General features: G+C 44.5%; 1 protein-coding gene across 3 annotated transcripts in view; it reads right to left on the reverse strand.

Moving 5' to 3' along the window:
- Window positions 1-22,047, reverse strand: part of SOS1 (sodium proton exchanger, putative (NHX7) (SOS1)) — a 214,738-nt gene that overhangs the window by 166,282 nt on the left and 26,409 nt on the right. For all 3 annotated transcript variants that reach the window (XM_087697809.1, XM_087697807.1, XM_087697810.1), the window contains exon 5: window positions 18,527-18,604. In XM_087697809.1, coding sequence (XP_087553935.1) covers window positions 18,527-18,604 — 78 coding nt within the window. The remainder of the gene's footprint in view (window positions 1-18,526; window positions 18,605-22,047) is intronic.

Consider the following 22,047-nt stretch of genomic DNA (forward strand, 5'->3'; position numbering starts at 1 on the left):
TCCAGGACCAAAGGGTAATGATCTGATAGAACATGTTGTCTTTCCACCCACATCTCAATGACTGCAGGAAGAAAGGAATCACTTTGGTAGATGTAGATCCTATCCAGTCTGGCCCAAGTATTTGGATGCTGAAAAGAGCGATAAGTATATCCGGCTTGTGATGGATACATCCAAGACCACATGTCCTGTTTCAAAGATGCCGCTGCAAGCGCATCCCAAGCCTGTCGCTAAGGACCATCCATAACCGAATGCGGAGAGGCCGCCTGATCTGCAGAAACACAAGCATTAAAATCACCCATAAGAAAGCCTTGACGAGCCAAGGGAAGGCAGTGCAAGTCATCCCAAAGCTGACGACGATCCCTTGCATTAGAAGGAGCATACACACCTACAATCCACAAAACCTCCCCTTCATAACATATTTCCAGGATCAGAAATCAGCCGCAAGTATCTTGAGAAACCAAAGCTGGTTGCAAGAAGGATTTGACAGCCAACATAACTGCCAATTTATGTGGAGCGCGACCACTAAAAAAGACCGCATAATCCTTATACACATAAGAAGATCCAGCCAAAGAATGTTGTTTGTGCTCCACAGCACAAAAAAAATCCCAAATTCCGGCAAGCACAACTTTCCACAACCGATACTACTTGCTGCCCGAAGAAATACCTTTCACATTCCACAAAGCAAGTTTCATGATCAATCAGAAAATAAGAAAAACTACTGAACTAGTGCTTTCCCTTTCCCTTTTACATCAATAGACTTGGCAACCTGGAATCTCTCCATTTCAGTACGTATAACATCTACAAGATGTGCCCTCTTTGGACCTGCAATCGAAGCTCGAGAAGGAAACCACAATTGCTGGGAGTGGAAAACGTCCCGAGGGGGCACAAGCGTTCCACGAGCATCGAATCGCAAGGCTGAATCAGAAGTCCTATCTTCCACTGCTAGAGTACGCAAAGATTGAGGTTTCATATAAAAACCCCTACCTCTGCGTTGGAAGGTCTGAGTGATTGGGGGTGGCGAAGGATGGGCAGGATTCAATCGAGAATCTTGCCTAGTATTACGACCAACCACAGTGACCCAAGAATCCTCCCAAGGAGACAAATTCCACCCAACCACAGTCGAAGGACGCTCCCCACCCTCTTGCAGGTCATTCTTCTTGCCTTCCTCACAATCTTGTTGGAGAAGCTGCTCTAGATCAAGTGTTGTTTGCTGAATCATATGCTGAGGGTGGTGGTCTTGCATTTCCATATCTTGATCCATAGGGCCCTACATTCTGAAACGAAATGGCCCAACCAGCCACATCTGAAACAGTGTCCTGCAAAAGTACCCCATTTCAACTCATACACCAACGTTTGTAAGCCTAGAACTTCAAAACAATTTTTTGTCGGACGAGGTTTGCTTGTATCCCACAGCATACATGCCATGTTCCTGTTGCGAGAAGCCAGCTGAGGTTGCACCAAAACCTCACCAAGGGTTCTCAGTACCATAGGGAGGAGTCTCCAAAGATGCGCAGGAAAATCCACCACCTCTACCCAAATCGGGCATGCCTATCTCAGCATGTCCTGAAATTCAGCCATGGGCTACGACAGCTCCATGACATGCTCCTCAAGGATATAGCTGCTATAGGACGCCAAGACACTTCACAGAGGCAAATCACAGACTTCTTTGCAAGAGAGAACTAAGAGACCTCAGTACACTTATAGCCCCAACGCATACAGGAGACTCTCTCACAACCCACACACAGACAGGGAATACTACTTGATCAAGCCATTCAACTGAGCTGATCGAAACGTCCTAGGCCTCAACATAGACGTCAATGACACCTTCATCGACGAATACAAGAGATTATCGCACTAGCTAGAGCTAGCTCTCCATATCCACATGAGATTGTACCATCGTAAGCTCATTGTTACTAGATAGAGTTCTATGTGTTACACATAGCTTTAGTTAGTTTCTTTTTCTTTTGCTTTATGCTATATATTTTGCTCAAATTGTTATACCATCATCACATGTTTGTAACTTATAGGTCATTTTGGCCTTTTGCAAACATCAATATATCATTTCATTTCATCTCTCTCTCTCTCTCTCTCTCTTCGTGAATAAGAGTATATTAATATTGGAAATATTTACATCCGGCCTTCAGGCCAGCCATACAGGAAGGAAACAAGTCTCACATTTTCTTACATCAGACCATCAGGTCAGCAATACAACTAAAAGTCTACCACAGCTCTAACACAGAAAGGGCACTCAAAAAGAACAGTTGGAGTGGAGCGAACAATATCCAGCCAAGGGGCAGCGATATCAGGGAGAACCACATCAGCTGAGACCATAAAGGAGATCTGCCATAACAATAAAGCACGAATACGGGCCACATGACCATGGATACCCAATACTGAATCAAAAATGAAGGCATTCCAAGTGCGCCAAATATGCCACAGGGCTGTCCACCTAAGGAAATGGAAAAGGCAAGAGCAATCTGAATGCAAAGAAGACGAGGAATTCATCTTTCCCATAATCCATGAATGAACTGATATCCGGTGCTAAGTTATCGCAAACCACACACGAGAAACAAAGCTCCAAAATTGTCTAGCAACAGGGCAAGAGACAAAGAGATGAAGCATTGTTTCATCGCATGTAGTACAGAACACACAACGACCAGCAGAAATCTTGCGGGCACGCAACACATCACTAGTTGGAAGATCCGCAATAAGTAGCCTCCATGTGAACACTTTACCCTAATACGGAACCTTAGACTTGTAGAGCTAGATGAATCTTTCTTGCCACTTGTTTTGGCTATCCCGAATATGCCATACTTTATTAGCCTTTTCCGTGACCCATCTCTTGGCCTCCACCATTTGATGACAAATCTCATTAGCTGACATTTTCTCAAAATCATCAGGAATTACAAACTTCCAATCACGCCAGGGAGACAATGGCAAAAGCCTATCCTGTATAGACGACCAAAGGTCATGATAACCTCGAGGTACCCGGAAGTGCTGACGGGTACGCCGAAAAGAATAAAGACAGGCCTATCCAAGAATGACACCATCAAGAACTGTCAACAACCCCAAACGAGCCATCCGATTAAACTTCTCTCTCTACAAGTCTTTATGAGGCCAATCCAACAATCTGGAAGTAGCCAGCACTTCACCTCGCAACGAATTCTCCTCCTTACAAGAATCAAGAGGGTGCCAAACTGCAAAGCCTAACATCACCCGCCAAGAGGCAATCAAATGAGAAAGAAGAAAAGACTAAGAGACCTTTACAGGTCTTGTGGAATTAAGCACATTCCACCAAGAAGCTTGAATAATCGTGTTGCTATGAGAGATTCAAATGAGAAAGAAGAAAAGACTGAGAGACCTTTACAGGTCTTGTGGAATTAAGCACATTCCACCAAGAAGCTTGAATAATCGTGTTGCTATGAGAGATTCCAATCTTTTCTATGAAAATTTTTGCAATCTCTAACCAGGGGTGACTCTCTATACATAATGCCTGCAAAAGTGCTAGCCTCAAGGCTGCCATATGCAAGTTAACATCCAACAAAGCTGCTCTCCCCATCCTTTTAGAAGTAGTAATACGCTGGCACGAAATCCAAGAACCAATTCCAGAAGAGACTTCTTGGTCCAAGGAAGAAGAGGCAAGAAAAAAGAAATCATGTTGATCATGATGCATTGAGCAACCTTAAGTCACACATGAAGAGGCCAGCCTTAAGACTTCCGGTACATGAACCGATCATGAATACGAGATGGCATCCAATCCAACAATGTACGGGGAGCTACATCCACATCAATAGGATAGCCCAAATGTCTAGTTATGTTTCCCTTGGAAATCACAATACCATGCCAACCCAAGGCCTGCAATCATTTTCCGTACAAGAAAGCAGTGTAGATTTCTGAGTGTTAATATGAAGCTCTGATGCGATAGCAAAAATATTCCATGCAACCATTGCGTGGTTGACATTCGAGCAATCAACCTTAAGAAACATGAAGGAATCATCTGTCAAAGATTGCCCCAAAAGTTGGGCCCCACTAGGAAGAGTCCGACCAACAATCTCCGCTTGATCGGCCAACTTGTCCAACAATGAAAGCATCGGGTGAGTGACTAAGGCGAACAGCAAAGGGCTGAGAGGGCAGCCTTGTCGAAGAGACCAAGACAAGGCAATCTCATCCATGATCCCTCCATTAAGTGCGATGCGAGCTACAGCACCCTGACTAATAGTATCCACAAGAGAAATCATACAAGGCCCAAATCCCATGGTGGTCATTAGCTACAGCAAAAAAGACCAGCTAATATGATAAAAATCCTTTTCACTCTCCACCTGTCTCTCTCTCTCTCTTTTTTTTTTCGTAAAAGGTAATTGTATTAATTACGAAAAAATGTACAAGATTACATGATTACATGATTACAAGAGACACGAGGGCCCTAGGCCAACGTGTGGGAAATCCCCGTACTAATGCACTAAAAAGGTTACACCAATCATGGCAACGACCCAGAGGTAATTGCCATATGCCAGGGATGCAAATCCTCCCGAGGGAGCAAGTCGGAGTGTCAAATGAGATCTAGCTGCCAATGCAAGAGCCCTTTAAGCTTGGCAATATGTCTCGGTACATTAGAGGCCGAATCAAAGAGAAAAGCATTGCGCGTGGTCCAAATGTGCCAGCATCCCCAGTATCTGAAAAAGTGAAGTAAGATCTGCATATGTAACTGTGGCGGTGTGGGGTACTTTGGGCGCACAAAAACCCAATCGAAAGGAGTTAGTGAGGACCCCACCACCGCATGCCAGATTTGCGACAAGAGTAACCAGATATTCTTGGCGAGCGGGCAAGAAAGAAAACGATGTCGGGCCGATTCCGCAGTAGTGGTACAGAAGAAACAATTGCCATTCGAGATTCGACGCTTGGAAAGGGCCGAGGCAAGAGGAAGACCACCAATCATTACCCGCCAAAGAAAGACTTTGCATTTGAAAGGTGCCTTATTCCGCCAGCCCTCCATCAGCGTCGCCTGCCACCATGGCATCGATTTCCGCAGTCCCCAAACAGTATTAGCTTTCACACCCAGCCATTGGTGATCTTGAATGAGAAGATGATACACCTGATTAGTAGAGGCCTTTTCCAGACTCAACCGGCCTGCAAGGTCCCAGTCCTGCCAAGGACGATCCACAGCCAGGGCAGGAAAGGGTTGCCTACCCTGAAGCTCCAACAAAAGCTTTTCCCATAAACCACGGTATCCGAGCGGGATCCTGAAGAGTCTCCTAGCAGTCCGAAACGATGCGAGGACATTGCGAGTGGCAAGGGTAGCATCCACAATCGACGTCACACCTAAACGGGCCATGCGGTTAAATCTCGGTCTGAGCTGATGTTTGTCTTCCCATGAAAGTAATCTGGATACTGCCAACAATTCCAGCTGAAAGGAGTTAGTCTGCAAGCGGTCCCCTACTGGATGCCAACGGGCCTTTTGGAGCACCACTTTCCAAGAGCCGACCAAGTGCAGTAACAAAGAAGAAGAGGGACTGGAAAATCGAGAGTCAGCATTAAGGACATGCCACCAGGAGGCCCGAAGCCGTGTGTTACCATGGCATAGCCCGCTGTCCTCAAGAAAATAACGGGCTAGGATGGCCCACGGGTGATGATCCACACACATGGCACGAAAAAGAGACCAACGAAGAGCCAACATATGAGTTTCTGCATCCAAAATAGCGCCACCACCCATGCGTTTAGGGGTGCATGTATGTGACCATGAAATCCATGAAATGCCTGCCTGCAAGGAATCCTTCTTCCATAGCATGAAACGAATGGGATGAGTGAGAGCCTTCAAAGTAGTAGGCGTCCACGACAGCAATGGCAGGAAATAAGTTAGCATTGGTAGCATAATTGTCTGAGCCACTTTGAGGCGCACATGGAAAGGCCACGCTTGCGACTTCCAATACATAAACTTCGCCGCCAGTTTTTGTGAAATCCACTCCAGTAGGTCCTTTGGCCGTACATCCACTCCCAACGGGTATCCAAGATGCCTGACAATGGATCTACGGGAAACCACCTGGCCCTGCCAGCCTAATGACTGTAAATCAGGCTCCGTGCAACTGAGAATGGCCGACTTAAAGGCATTGATGCGAAGACCAGAGGCCTGACCAAAGAGCGTCCAAACATCTAATGCCTTTCGAATGTTGTCCCTGTCTGCCCGCAAAATCATAAAGGTGTCATCAGCCAAAGATTGGCTAATGAAGTGCTGCCCCAAAGGAAGAGACAATCCTACCAGCTGAGCAGAAGCCGCCATTGAGGATAACATTGAAAGGACCGGGTGAGTCGCCAGGGCAAAGAAGAGAGGACTCAAAGGGCAACCCTGTCTGACCGAGCGTGCAAGGACAAATGGCTCTATAACCCCACCATTGAGCATAACTCTTGAAGAAGCCGTAGCACTAATGGTGTAGATCAATCGGGACATCCGGGTACCAAAGCCCATAGCAAACATGAGATCTGCAATGAAAGACCAGTCCACATAGTCAAACGCCTTTTCCAAGTCCAATTGAATCAATACCACTTCCTGACTGGAGTGCCACGCATAGTCAATAGCCATTTGCACATTCAAGATATTATGCAGAATGTTGCGGCCCTTGATGAAACCGTATTGGAGAGGATGCACAATAGCTGGAAGGTGCTTGTGAAGCCGATTCGCCAGCACTTTGGAGAAGATTTTATACATCGAGCCCATCAAAGAAATTGGTCTCCATTGTTGCAGCTTTGACGGCGAAGGGACCTTGGGAATCAGTTTGATAAGGCCTTCTTTCCATGAGGAAGGCATGACCCCTCTTTCCCAAACCTGCTGACACATGACCGCCAATGGCTTCACCAACTGCGTGGCCGAGTTCTCAAAGAATTCATTAGTGAGACCATCCCAACCAGGACTTTTATCCTTCGGCAGGTGCAACAAAACATCCATAACCTCCTCCTCGCAAATATCCGCCTCGAAAGTGGCTTGCATATCAAGTGGAACCTGCTGGCGGACCAGATGATAGAAGACCGAGCGGGCATGCGTAACCTGGCTAGAAGGCGAGGGAGAAGAACCAAGAAGTTCCATAAAATAATTTCTGCACATACTGACAATGGTCTGCGGATCAGTGACCATGCAACCTTCCGAATCCTGGAGTCGAGTCATATTTTCGCGAGCCGGAGAAGCATGCAAGGCGCGAAAGAACTTATGAGACTGGCAGGCACTATCTTGCAATGTGTCAGTCAAGTTATGCAGCTTGGCCTGCTGATAAGATTTCAACTGAAAGACTTGAATAAGATGGGCCAAACGCCTTTCCAGTGACAGCAGAAAATCATCATCTGGGGAATCCACGAGCAAGGAACGGACCAAAGCCAGTAAGTCCTCTGCTGCATGTCGACGTCGCCGGCAAAGAGAGGCATGATGAATCCCATACTGCCGAGCAACCCGCTGCACATTAGAGAGCAGCCGGGCAAATGCAGCCAGGCCGTCAGAGGCGAAGTCCAATAAGAACCTCTCAATCAATTGCTGCATATAGCCCTGAAAAATGGGATGCTTTAAATAAGAGGAGTTGAAACGTAAAGGGAGCCTATCCAGCAACTGCATAAAAGGTGCAATAGATTGTGCCCGCATCTCAAGCTGGAGGAGGAAATGGTCCGACAACGCATATTGCTGCAAGACCTTCATTTCCAGCATCTCGGGCAGAAAATCATCCCCTTGCATGATATACATTCGGTCCAACCGCGACCAAGTAGTTGCATATTGTGCGGAATGAAAAGTAAAGCCTGAAAAAGAAGGGTGAAGCCACGACCAAAGATCTTGCTTAAGCACGCGCAAAGCAAAAGAATTCCACACCCGGCTTTCCGGCGTATCCATTACCGAATGCCCTGAAGTGGACTGAGAAGAGTCAACACACATATTGAAATCTCCCATCAAAAACCCCCTTCGGCCAAGTGACATGGAGCCCTGCAAAGTCGACCAAAGATCCCGTCGGGATGCGGGATCATTCGGAGCATAGAGGCCCAGCAACCATAAAATCTCTCCTTCAAATAAGACTTCGATTACTAGAAAGCGGCCGTGCACATCATTTTTGACAAGAACAGGCTGGTATTTCTCATGGACAATCATCAGCACGCCCGAATAGTGCGTAGCATGTGTCCCTGCATAAAACAGACGGAAGCCATGACAATCCACAATTTTCCCTGCTTCAGCGTGACTTTTGTGCTCAACTGCACACAATATATCCCACTGGTTCTCATGCAAGACAGTCCATATGGCATGTTGCTTATGGCGAGAGCAAATGCCTCGCACATTCCACGTGGCTATCTTCATATATCTTCAAACAAGGGAGTCACGAACGAGGCGCCTGTTGCCTCGCTTTCACCTTTTCCGCGAGAGCATCTAGGACGCCCTCATCCAGAAAATCAGCCAATACTGCAAACGAATTCTGGCGACCTGCTTTAGAGGTAGAAGGCACATCCACTGCCTTGGGAGTGGGGCGGGGATAACGCCGATCCCAGGGTGTAATCACATTACCTTTTGTATCAAACGCCAGCTTAGCAGGTGGGCCCTTGGGGCCGTCTGTATAGGCTTTCCTTGTAGACTGATTACGGGGGGCAGACGGGGCCATAGTACGCGCAGCCGGCTGTGAAGTGAACATTTCTTTCCTGCGCATATACGTGCGCACGGAATCCTGTGAAGTATTAGGCCCAGGATCCGCCAGGCCTGCATCCAACTTTTTACCTTTTTTTTGACGTGCCTCAATCCAATCAGTGCTACGAGAATCCAAACCCAGGACCTGTTGTTTGCCTTTATCCACGACATTTGGTGGCTGAAGGGCCTCCTGTGTCGGGGCATCAAGCACCATGTCATCCTTAGGCAGCATAACCTGCGCATCCTCGGAAGACGGTTGCCTTTCAGGGCATTCGGCCATGAAATGCCCCAATTTACCACATGAAAAGCAGTGGCCTGCAAAGTTGCCCCATTTCAAGCGAAAATGCAAAGGATGCATGCCAGAACAATTGAGGCGAAGCCACGCAGGCCTTTTCCTGGCTGTGTCTCATAACATGCATAAACGATTTCGATTCATAGCCCTGAGGCTTGGGGGCACCAGCACTGTTCCCACAACGGCCATCGCATCCTTCAACAATGGCCAATAAACCGCCGGACAATTTTCCACTTCCACCCATACCGGGCATTCTCGTTGAAGCAGACGCTGGAAATCGCCCATAGGGCGCCATGGTACAACATGGACCAAGCGGCGATCAAAGAATAATGGCAGCTTGGACAGGAGCTCAGCTCGATGTGTTTCCGATTTCAACAGCACCTCATAAAAGCCGCGAGGTCCAAGGAAGATCTCCTCAACACACTCCCCTTGCAATAAATGGTGCATCCACTGGCGAATATGTGAAAGCACTGGGATCCTGCCAGTGAAGAAAAGTATAACTGCACGGTCATGAAACACCGAGAAGGACCGCAAGACTGATTTCGGGTCCACCGTGGCTTCCAGCACATCATCAATTCCCGCGTCAGAAAAAGTTTCATTGTTGTGCTGGACATAATCGCCAAGCAGAGTATTGGCAAAGTCCAGCAAATGCTCCCAGTCAATCTCCTGCGAATCCACCGGATCAGAGGCAACCTGCGCATAGGAACGTTCCTGAGGACCCATTGGCTCGTCAGAAGTATGCTTGGAGCGTTTGCCCGCAGGCGGCAATTCAGAACCCGGAGGCATCTCCTCCGTGCAGGGCACCATATCCTCCGGCTCCTCTGTATCGGAATCAGGGCCAAGGGCTGCCACCGTCCGGTCTAGAAAATCCATATCCAGGCCAGCCATACTGCTTCCTTAGCTCTACCTGCGGACGAAAAGCAGGGGACCACAGGCGAACAGGCGTGCACTCGTTCAGGCGTCTCTCTCTCTGCTTGCACGCTCTATGATATCCCTGGCCAAGAGCCTATGCCACTCCCCTCAACCTCAAGACCAGCAAATTGCAGATTTTTCACAGAAAAAAAAGTGAGGAATGCCATATGGAAGCTGAAAAATGGAAGAGCCCAAGACCATGAGGGTTTAGTGGCTGAACACTTCACGCATGCCTGTGATATTCTGGCACCAACGCTGGCTCACATCTTTAATAGGGCAGTTTGTGAGGGATTTCCAACCTGTTGGTCAGACCATATTATTGTGCCGCTCTTTAAGTGTGGAGACCCCGCGCTACCTAGTAACTACCGAACTATCATGATTGGATACATGCTGGCCAAGATATATGGCTCTATCGTGGAACAAGCGTTGAGTGAATGGGCCAAGATGCATGGCCTGAGGTCAAAAGGCCAGGCTGGCTTCAGGAGGGGATATACAACTCTAGACCATATCTTTACGTTGAGAGCAATCATTGAAGAAGGCAAGGCATTCAAGAAAAAGATCTATTGCTGTTTTGTGGACTTTCGCAAGGCCTTTGACACAGTGCCACGTGCTAGACTCATGAAAAGAATGCAAAACATTGATGTGCCCGTAGAGATACAGTGGAGTATCTATGCCCTATATGAGACAGTGACAGGCAGAGTACGAACACCTGAGGGCATCTCAGATACAGTCAATAGCACCATTGGGGTGAAACAAGGCTGTCCACTTTCACCGACACTTTTTGGGCTGTATATAGATGAAATTTCAGAATATGTGGATAGGACAGGTGGGGCCGGAGCCAGCCTAGCTGGAGTGCTGATACCATTACTGCTTTATGCCGATGATATTGTACTTATATCTAACTCACCTGAGGGAGTAAATAGACACTTGGATGCATTATCAGCTTTCTGCAGAGATAGAGATCTTAAGGTGAACCTTGGGAAAACTAAAGTTATGGTATTTAACACTTCAGCTGCTTGGGTGACAAGAGCTGAGCACCAGTTTACTTTTGACGGAGAGCCAGTGGAGATGGTTAGGCAGTATGTTTATTTGGGGGTCACATTGAAGGGACCACAGTTCTCTTGGAGAGAGACATCAGAGGCTCGTTTGGCAAAAGCATATGCAGCCTTAGGGGCATTGGAGAGGCAATGTGCTCACATACAATTTCATGAGCCGCGCACCAAACTGTGGCTTTTTGACACCTTGGTTACACCCACACTCCTATATGGGGCAGCTATTTGGGGTCCGAGTCTGTTTCACACGAGGAGACAGCCTTTGGGAGACCAGGATGGACCAGAGAAGGAATACTATGATGGATGGGAACATATGGAAAGACCACTGGTCATGATGATCTCACGCATGATACGAGCGAAGAGCTCGACCCCACATGAGATTATCAGAGCTGAGTTGGGGGCATCACCCATGGTGGCTGAGGCCTTGGTTCAGGCAGTGACTTTCATACATAGACTATGGGAGCTCCCCCAAGATAGATACCCACGGCTAGCCCTGGCCTCTTCTAGACAACTAGCAGCAAACGGTGACAGACACTGTTGGTATGCTCAGATGAGTACATGGATGCGTCTACATGGTCTGCAGATTGACAGACTACCCCCCTTTGACTATAGCCTGGATTGCCCTACACTTGACCTAAGCCGATCAGAGCTAAACCATGTGATCAGAGCAGACATACTGAAGTTAGATACGGAGAAGACCTGGATCCGACCCCCCTCGCCCCATGGCACGAGGATGGCACACTACCAGACCCACTTCCTCCAGGTATCTGAGGATGGTTTCATCACCCGACCCAATTACATGGACACACAGCTGCCTCATGGACTACGCACAGCTATTGGTCAGATCCGCACCTCATCCCACCACCTGAGGATTGAGACAGGCAGATGGGAGGGTATACAGACAGAAGAACGCATATGCCCACTATGCGACAGAGAGCCAGAGACAGAGGAACACTACATCTACCGATGCACTGTATATTACGACATACGAGGTAGATACCACTGTCTGTTTCGAGAGGGTTTTGGACCCCTGAGACGGATCATGCAGTATGAGGATCAGAGATGCTTGGGATTTTTCCTCTTGGAGCTCCAGAGGCGCAGAGCAACAATTCTACGGAGTAGGAGGCCCCCACAGCTCGGCTCACATAGACAGAGAGCAGTCACTGACTTTTTCATGGATACACGACAGAGTATGGCAGGTACCACTACTACTGCCACACAGCCTATAGGAGTACATCATCTTTGGACCTCATCTTCTGTAGGTGTCCCTTTGGATAGACCAGTGGCACTTAGCCGGTCTAGGCGCCCACGTCCACCCGGACGAAGGCCTAGACATCCACACCACAGACAAATTAAAGCCATCATTGAGCGCCACAGGAGACAGATGCCAAGACGCCTTAGCTATGCAGAGATACACCTCCCTAGAGAACAGACATATCATTGATGGAGAGTTTTCCTTTCTCTACTCTCACTTTCAGATCACTGACATGTTTCCCTTTTATGGGACACTATTTCATTTCCTTTTCAGTCTTATAGGCATGTTTTTCATCTTTTTTCTCGTTCTAGATGAGAAACACACCATCATTGTATGTACTGCTTTGGTCTCATAGGCCACATTGGCCTTTTAGAGACGTTAATATACTCTCTCTCTCTCTCTCTCTCTCTCTCTCTCTCTCTCTCTCCCCCTCTGTGTACAAATCAGGGGGCGCACCACCCGGCTGCAGCAACAGGACTGCAACGGAGAACCGGGCAGACACGCGCAGATGACCCGGGGTGCCGGGTAACAGGAGAAAGACGGGGGAGGCGTAAATGTGGCTGCGGCAGCCCCGCACGCTGACACAGAGAAGTCTACCACAGGCAGAGCAGATGTCAGGCAGGGCGGACGACAGGCGGGGCAGGCGTCAGTCAGGGCGGACGTCAGGCGGGGCAGGCGTCAGGCAGGGCGGTCGTCAGGCAGGGCAGACGTCAGGCGGGGCAGCGTTCGACAGGAGGGGCAGACGCCAGACGTTGATGCAAGCTGGCAGGCGAAGTCGCAGCAGGCGTCCAGCGAGCAGGCACGAGGCGCAGGTACAGACGGACGGTGGCAGCTGACTGACGGGCGCAGCAACGGCACGTCCTGACGGGGTTCGCGGCTGCACAGGGTGAACGACGCGCTCGCTAGGTCAGGCGGGATGAAGGCCCGCCATCGCTCCTCGCTTCTCTCTCTCTCTCTCTCTCTCTCTCTCTCTCTCTCTCTCTCTCTCTCTCTCTCTCTCTCTCTCTCTCTCTCTCTGACTTGTATAAATAAGGTTTTTGGGTTGTAACTATTGGTCTCATAGATCATTTTGGCTTCTTGTAGAGGTTAATAAAGCATTTCATTTCAGCGCTCTTCACATCATGAAGCTGAACGTAATAGTGATACTAGAGCATCAAGATCCTTTACCTAATCCTTTGTTGTTCACGATGCTTCAGTTGCTATATGTCATAACACACCAAAAAAAGAACTTGTATCCTTTCTATTATTTTGCATTTAATTTTTTATTAAATTTGTTTCCTTTGCACTTACTACATATTAAAACAAGTGCATTAGAACTAGCCACCGATAAGTGATCACACAAGTTATAGTGAAGTATTCAACAATTATAATATTTGTTTGTTTTCAAGACTAAATATTTGAGAAATGGAAAAGACAAATACTTATAGCTGAATACGATAATTACAGTCATGAAAATGTAAAATTAACGAAGACAAGATTGAGGGTTGAAGATGGGTAAACCTCCCCTCCCCCCAAAGGAATGTATCACTCTCACAAGATCATGTAGATCATGATATGTATGCACACATACATCACTTACTATGCAATTGAAACAAATTCATTTCTTTCCACGATGAGAAAAAAAGCGGGAAAATCAGTCCTTATCTATTGATAAACAACAATACATCGATATGGCTTGCTTCTTATTCTTGAAATGAAAGAAGAGATCAAGAAAGAAGAGCTTTAATGAATGAATAGCTTTGTTGTCTTGGAAAACAAGAGCACAAGAAGAGGGAATATGAGGGTATTCGATGGTGGAGAAGTGGAGAATGATGATGCAGATGGATAGGGCCAACTTTAGGCTACCTTCAACAATAATTCCAAATTATTATTTAAGATGTAATTATTTAGTATCTCCTACAATTCTGTAGAGACTACTATGCAATATCTTGATCATTTTAGTCTCCATTCCCAACAATTAATTGCCCTCAATAATCATTTGAATAATGATGATAAGAAGGCTATACTTCTCAACAGCTTGATAAAAGAAGCAAAATTCATTGAGATTGTCACAACTCCTAAGTGGCTCAAGAGATGAAATATGAGGAGATGGTCACCATCCTTTTGGATGATAAAAGACACAACAAAGATGTTGACATAGCATCCGCAACCTTCTACACCAAGAATCAACCGCCCAAGTGCCAATATTGCAAGCATATCGGTCACATTGTTTACTAGTGCCACAAGAAAAAAGACAAGCAACAAGACAAACAACAAATCCACTATACCCTTACCCATATCCTATCCAGCAATGACCTTGACGGGTCACCTACTACTTTTGATAAGGCCCTCAATCTACCTATCAATCATTGTCTTTAAGCAACAATGAACCTTTCACATACATTTTCAACTAAATAATAAAAAACAAGTAAATTATATAATTTGAATTAGACACCATGCTATTGCATCCATTAAAACCTCCCAAAACATTAATTTTCTGTCTAGACTTTTATTTGAAAATATTTGTAGTTTCCTTTTTAAGATTCTATTAGGAGTTATGTTTTGGGGAGGTTTGTAACCACTTTACACATGACCTTTGAGTTGTTCCTGAAGGCTATAACTAGGTATTTAGTCTCTAATCATGTGCCCAATGCCTCTAAGCCACATTGACTTTTCTCTGAGCTATACAAGTGCACCTTTGTACCATGCCTTATCTTAGGTCCTTGAGCTTGACGATAGATCATGTCATGACCATCCTCATGTTACATCTCTTTCATTTGTATATCTCCTTTGCATAATCATCGTATGGGAACATACACTCTCTTTGATGTAACACTTCCCATTCTTTTCGAATATTTCGTGTCATGGTTTTAGACACCCATGACCGGAATGAAAGTTTGTTTGTTTGTTTTATAGATGCCCCTCTGTGTGAACACATCTGAGGTGTGTAAGTGTGTGTGCTAAAGGTGTAAACACCTTTTACACCTCCCAACGTTAAATAAGGGTCAAAAGTTTGGGGAAAGCCCTAGGCCTATAAAATGAGGACCCATAGCATTGCATTTTGATCAACATCTATCACATTAATCTATCCAGCCTGTTGTGTACTTTGCAAGAGTTCACACACACACGCACATACCCGCGCACACACGCATGCACGCACGAACGCACATACTCAATCTCACTCATATGATTTTGGTGCACATCAAGATCGAAGCCCCAAATTTTACCCAAAAATTGAAGAGAGAATTAAAATTTTTAGTATATTATTATTCAGTTGATGTCGAATGGTTATGTTTAAGCTACATTAAGCCTTGCTTATGATGAATTGGACCAAATTTTAGAAAACCCTCAATTCTTCTAAGGAAATTAGAGCATAATTGAGCTCAAATTAAGAAAAGCCCCATATTTTATCAAAAATTTAAAGGAAATTTTGGAGAATTTTACAATATTGGCGAAAGGATTTATTGAACCTAGTAAACCTCTTGTGGGACATGCACATCCTTCTTGCGAAAAAGAAGACTCACAGAACATGTTTTTGCATAGAGTAGAAGAATTACAACAATGCCAATTGCTGCCAAGCATTGAGATAGACACGATCCCTCTTCTTACCTTCCTAGCTGACTTTGAAGGCATTTGGATGGTAGTTTCAAACCCAAGAAATTTCTTCTCTTAATGATATTATAGCATACAAGAGCTTCGCAATTGGCATAAGGCTTGGTTACAACAGGATTCCGGTGAATAGGGTTTACAGCAGCAAACACGCAACTGCTTTTCACCAAGGCCTGAAAATGGCTCAAATCTACTAAGGGATTTCTTGTAGAGGATAGAGAAAGCTGAGGAGAGAGAAAGCTCTTATTTCTATTGTGAGAAAATGCAAAAATTTGTTGTTTCTCTACTGGAAATGGCTGAATGACTACAGTCTACCACCAACAGGAGCCGCACCTGCAATCACCTGCACCTATGGGCCCCAAACTAGCTGTCATCTACCTATAGACAATCAACAAGAGCTTTCACCTGCCTCCAATGGCCTCCTGATCAACTGGCAATAGCTCTCTACCAATTTCCAATGGCAGGGTTGATCACCAATAGCTGGAAAATAGCAAGATCAACTCTCTCTCTCCTTCTCTCCCAAACTCTACAATGCTGAAATGATCCTCTAATAGTCCCCCAATAGTCTTTCCCCCAGTTGTATGGGAAAGTTCTGCCACTTGGCAGCCTTCTAAATGGATTTTTCTGTCATTTTAAATTAATTTTGAAAATTAATATCAACCCTTGTCCCTGCCCATACAATTAAATGTGCCCATCCACAATTAAATTGGCCAGGCCATTTCAATTCCCAACTAGTCCTATGCATGAATTGATCCTTGGACTAGCATTAATTTATCGATTAATGCCTAGTTCACAATGTCACCACAAACGTTTATGGGTCAATTAAGTGTCCTAGGCCAAAACTAACACCAAGCAACACCTAGTACCTATCTAGCATAACTTATTAGAACTTTTGCTTTTGATACCCACTAATATCTCGAGGTTCTTCGCCTATCATTGTGACTTAACTCACTTGCACAACACATGAACCTCACATTTGCACATTTGATTAGTAACTAAATTCAATGCTGTGCAAAGCATCAAAATACATGTCTCTATGATACTCCTCCTGAGGTATCTCTAAAATGTCATACACCTCTATATCAATTTTGTCCATATTCACCTGGAAAGGCGAACAAGACAAAGATATGAGAGAAGTTACAAGTTATAGCTAAAGCACTTGTGGTCAATACACATGTGACCCAAATAATCCAAGGTTAAACACGTTACAATACATCGCCTCTTAAGATAGAGGGGACAAAGTTGCCTTCTCAAGAAGCTCAAGGTTATAACAACGAACACCAAGTGCTCCTAGGCGGTGGTGTTTCATGGCACTACAAACTCTATGATTGCTACGTGGGGGACAGCTGCTTGGGTCACAAAATAGAGGCCCAAGTTGTGCATTTGAGGATATACACAGGTGTCATGCTTATGTTTTTTAAAGGCAGCTTGTGAGCAAAACTATCATGCCAAATTTTTCACAGATAGTAATGACCCAAGGCATTGTCATAGATGGGAGCTCATAGCTAGCTTTATTGCTTGGTACATATGGACACCTAGATACAACCAAGCTATTCATCACCATGTTGGCATAGAGGATTTATTTCCTATTGAATGACCACTCACGAGTATTACCTATTAGACTAGAGCTCCACCAATTCTCACGCCGCCATAAGGGCAATCTTCTTTTCTAAATATGCTCATCATATTCACTACATGATAGATCTTTTTAGTCACATCCACAACCAACCATATGGAGGCACGAGCATTTCCATCAAACAGTATTTCTACTCAAAAGCAATGAGCTTTTAATCACAACAGTTTATCACCATTGTCATACCGCACAAGAATAATATCCAATACCATTGCAAGATTCCAATATTTCACTATAGCACATCCATGACATATCTAGTGTAGAGACTCTCTCCAAGATTCGAATAGAGATTGTCCATACTCTTTCCGGGAGATGGGAGAGAATACAGGGCAGTTCAATGACTATGAGGAGGAGGAGAGATGCTTTTCTCAGGACATGGGATTCTGGCACTTTCTTTTCCAAACCCACATTGTTTGGTATTATAGACCTCCCAACTGACTACTCATTCAAGCTTTGTAGTAGACTTCCCATTATTACATATTTCCTGATATGGAATTCCCTTACAAGGCTGCTTTGTATTTTTCTTTTTGCCTTGGGATACTTTGTCCTAAAGAGTGTTAATAGTTGCTTTTCTTTCAAAAAAGAAAATATATTGGTATTCAGCTCCTGGGCCTTGCTTCTGTCTATACAAAGTCTTTTTTCAACTAAAGGCTTGTTCCTTGAGTATGGCCCTTGATTTTATGTTGAGGCCTATCTTGGGGTAAGAAAGGCTTCTCATTGTTCAAGTCTGATCTGTTTCCTTGTAGACCATTACCAGTGTGTGAGTTTCACTGTAAGGGAAATCTTCATTTCCAATGTTCACACGCACAAGTGATTTATATATTGTCACTATTCCCTGTCTTCTATGATGGTATGCACCAATAAAGTGAATTTTTAAACAATGTACAGTTCAGAGTCAATGGGTGCAGTACAATCGAATCATACAAGATTTGGGAATGCTGAAATGCCTAACTTGTGGATGGTTGTGGATCAACTTTAGGAGGTATTAGTTATAAGCATGAAGAAAATCACAAGACCCTTGACAATTTTCAGATACTGAAGAGTTTAACACCACATTGAAACAAAGCAACTCCTAGACCTAAAAATGTGTGAGTAATAGCAAACAAAAATCCTTAGAAGAGAATAAAAAATTAAAAAGAGAATCTAGCCAACTTACATGTATTAGCAAGCCTGTACCAAACGTTGAGATCACAACTCCTGGCCCCGCAAGTAAAACCATTTGCATAAAACATCTCTGTTCAAAGAAAAGTTATCGCATCTTGAGAAAAACTAATTTTTTGGCAGTTTGGCAACTTGTGATGCTCCCCTCCCTCCCCAAAAAAGAAAACGTCCCTATTGTTTTAAAATCAGTCTAAATAATCAAACAATGTCAGGTTACTTCATAGCATTGTTTTTCAAAAAGAGAATTCAACACATTCATTGTATTAAGCATGCAAAAAACATCGCAAAATAGCACACTTCAATTAAAAATTTCTGCCAATCATGGGCATGCATCCTGTAAATCCAGTCCTCAATTCAGGCCTCAACTCACCATGCTCTTCTCAGACATGAGAATTTTCCCTCCATGCCACAAGCTTGTATGAGTTTAACAGTTGCGCAAAAACTTGAGATGACCTTGCACTTGAAATAAACATGCAGCAAATAAACAGTAGTGCCCTGATACCTACGATTGGCCCACAACTTGACGAGGAAATGACTCTGGTGAATTTCTCTTTCATTTCTCTATGCCAAAAACATGCAAATCCACCATACATAACAACGTCTGCAGCACCAATCCCAAAAAATAATTGTGAAAAGGATAACAGCCTACTGCATCCTTCATGTGCAAGCATTCACACATTTGCCTCAAAATCTTGAGCCTAAAATGTAGTGACATGCCCTAGAAACTATTGAAATACAAGGTTGAGAAGCAAATTCTTGTTGCAAAGTCATGAGGAAAAAGCATGCATTCATGCCACTTTACCACTGCAGCAAGAAGTAAGTATTCAAACAACTTGCCACAGCTACACAATGTGCCAGGCCACTCCACAATCACGCCATGTCACCAGTGAGCCATTCTTAACCCAAGATACACCACTAGCAATTGTCACCTCAGCAGGACAGTGCAACTTATCAACATTGCAGGCAGGACATTGCATGTCACTTCAACTTTCTCACTTGCTAAATCTAACCCCCAAACTTGACAATTCTATGTTACCAGCTTGACTCTGTCAGTGCCATGTATGCCTCCATAACGCTAATTTGTCAGGACACAGCCCTTGGAAAGAAGTATTGGGTAAGGGACTGCAGTGGCAAAAGTTGAAGGGAAGCTGTCAGCGACAGATTTCCCAGAGCAACAGACGAGAAATTTATGATCCTGTGCTGCCTACCACAGTAAACAGCAACTCTATAATCATTCCAAGATAACACTTCTTGGTATACTTCATTACTTTCTTGGCACAAATGTATGTGACATTGCTATGGTATTTCTTGTCTCAATTCAAGTATACAAAACAGCTCTCCTTGACTCTTGGCTTCTAGAGACTCATCAGGCCAGAAACTTTGGAAACCAAACCTCACTCAATATTGGTTTACACTTCATAGTGGCAACTTCATTAAGGAAAGTTAAATATAATGCATGTTTCAATTCAAGGAACATTGTGGCTGGTTCAATAATTAAAACATGAAGATGGTTCAAGTTCTACCTAATAACATTTAACCAAACCCTAGAATATGGGAGCCAGCATGCATTGAATGAGGTTAAATATCGTGATGACACTGAGCATTTCTAAGAAGAATTTGCATCATAAAATGGATCGCATGAATTTTGGATATAGCTGTCACACTTGGATTAGCAGAAATGGTGGTTCCATCACATCGGAGTAATTAAGATTGAAATCCATTTTGAGCAGTTAGTTAGATGAGGTCTGTCCATGAATTAGGGCAGCTAGTTATATTACAGCTTCTCTACTCTCTTTCATTCTCAGCATTCTTTATTGCTGTCTACTGCTGCTCGGAATTTATGTCACAATTGGTATTAAACCATAGAATTCCTTCCCACAACAAAAGATCAGTACAGCAGAAATATTTTTCTTTTCCAAAAAAGAGAGAAATCTATTAATATACACCTCAGAAAAACTCTTGAAGTAAAAATATAAAGCTCCTCAGATTTTGCCTACTTAGCAAAGTGATCCACTGAATTTGCTCTCAGCTTTGAGAAGTATACAAGAAATCATTTCATAAAATATTTCAAAGGCACCATATTAGAATGGAACAAATGCATGAATAGAAGGTACCAACACCACACCAAGGGCCCTGGTCTTGTGAATACGTCTCCATTCCCCAACTTGTTGAGCTAAAAATGCATTAGCTTTATTAAAACAGAACCAAAACTCAATTAATTAATGAATTAAACATTTCATTAAAAAGAAATGGGTTCCTAGGGAGTGTTTGTGTCCCATAAACACCAACCCTAATTGGGAGGACTCAAATTTTCTATAAATAGGCATGCTGCCCTCCACTCAACCTCAATCTCGTTTTTGCAGCTTCCAGGTGCCAACACTTTGCTGTCCACACCATGTACATGAAGGATATCTCAGCCACACCTGCCCACCATTGTCTACCATCATCAAGTCCCCCCCTGTCTAGCCTTCTCCCCCAGATTTCCTCAGTTTCCAGCCCCTGTTCAGCTGCTGTCCAGCCAAACGTTGCTGCTGTCCACTCTTTTCTATTCTCGCCTGCATCCAGCCAGCCCAAAAGGCTGCAGGTCATCACCTTCCAGCCTGCGACGGCCAGCCAGGAGCTGTTGCCTACAGTTGATGACTACCAGACAAGCCAAATTTTGACCAGTCTGCTCAGCCAGCCAGCCTCTCACATCATCCTAGAGTTTGTGTTTCACATCATCTACTGGTGTCCAGCCTGATTCGCACTCTTGTGTGCTGCATTTTTTGCTGATCAACCCTCATATGACTGCCACATCATCATCAACATCATTTGCATTTGCCGATTTTACCATGTCTTCTGCCTGTCTAATCCGGCACATCACTACTGTGTTTGCTGCTGCCAAACACCTTTGGGGGCTACCTTGCTGCGTTTCGGGATTCCTCAAAGTACAACACACACTCCAACTCATACTCTCTTCCCTAGTCCTCTAGACACGAGTTCAGGGCCAGTATTCTTCACTACATTAAGCATTGCATTCTATTCAATATTCATTCATTATTATTCAATGTGTTCATTGTCTCTCTATTACCCTAACCGTAACTATGTTCTTTATCAATCTATGCAATTGTCATATGATTGTTTTTGTGTATTTTGTGGTAGAGCGTTTCTTTGCATGCTATTTGAGCTAGGTATCCACTAAACAAACCTAGGCCCTTAATTAGAAAGCTCACCTTGAAAGTAGGAACTACAAAAGGGAAGATGACATTGAACACTTCCACACCTACTCAGTCCCCAAAGAAGCCTATGCCAAGAACTGAACAAGACTGGCATCCATTTTCAATTCTACAAGATTCCAACACAACCAAAGACCCTTTTGACTATGTTGGAGACACACATTATTATTCCATCACAAATGAGGAGCTATAGTTAATCTTGACTCACAAAGACAGAAAGTCCAAAGAGCTTCGTCGACGAGCCTTAAAACAAAAGCTGTGCGAAGAAGGCATACTTGATTCTTTCTTGTTAGATGTTGCA

The sequence above is a fragment of the Lygodium microphyllum genome, chromosome 17, assembly GCF_053477565.2.
Source record: "Lygodium microphyllum isolate KBCC chromosome 17, Lygodium_microphyllum_v1.1.10, whole genome shotgun sequence".
In the NCBI taxonomy this organism is placed as follows: domain Eukaryota; kingdom Viridiplantae; phylum Streptophyta; class Polypodiopsida; order Schizaeales; family Lygodiaceae; genus Lygodium; species Lygodium microphyllum.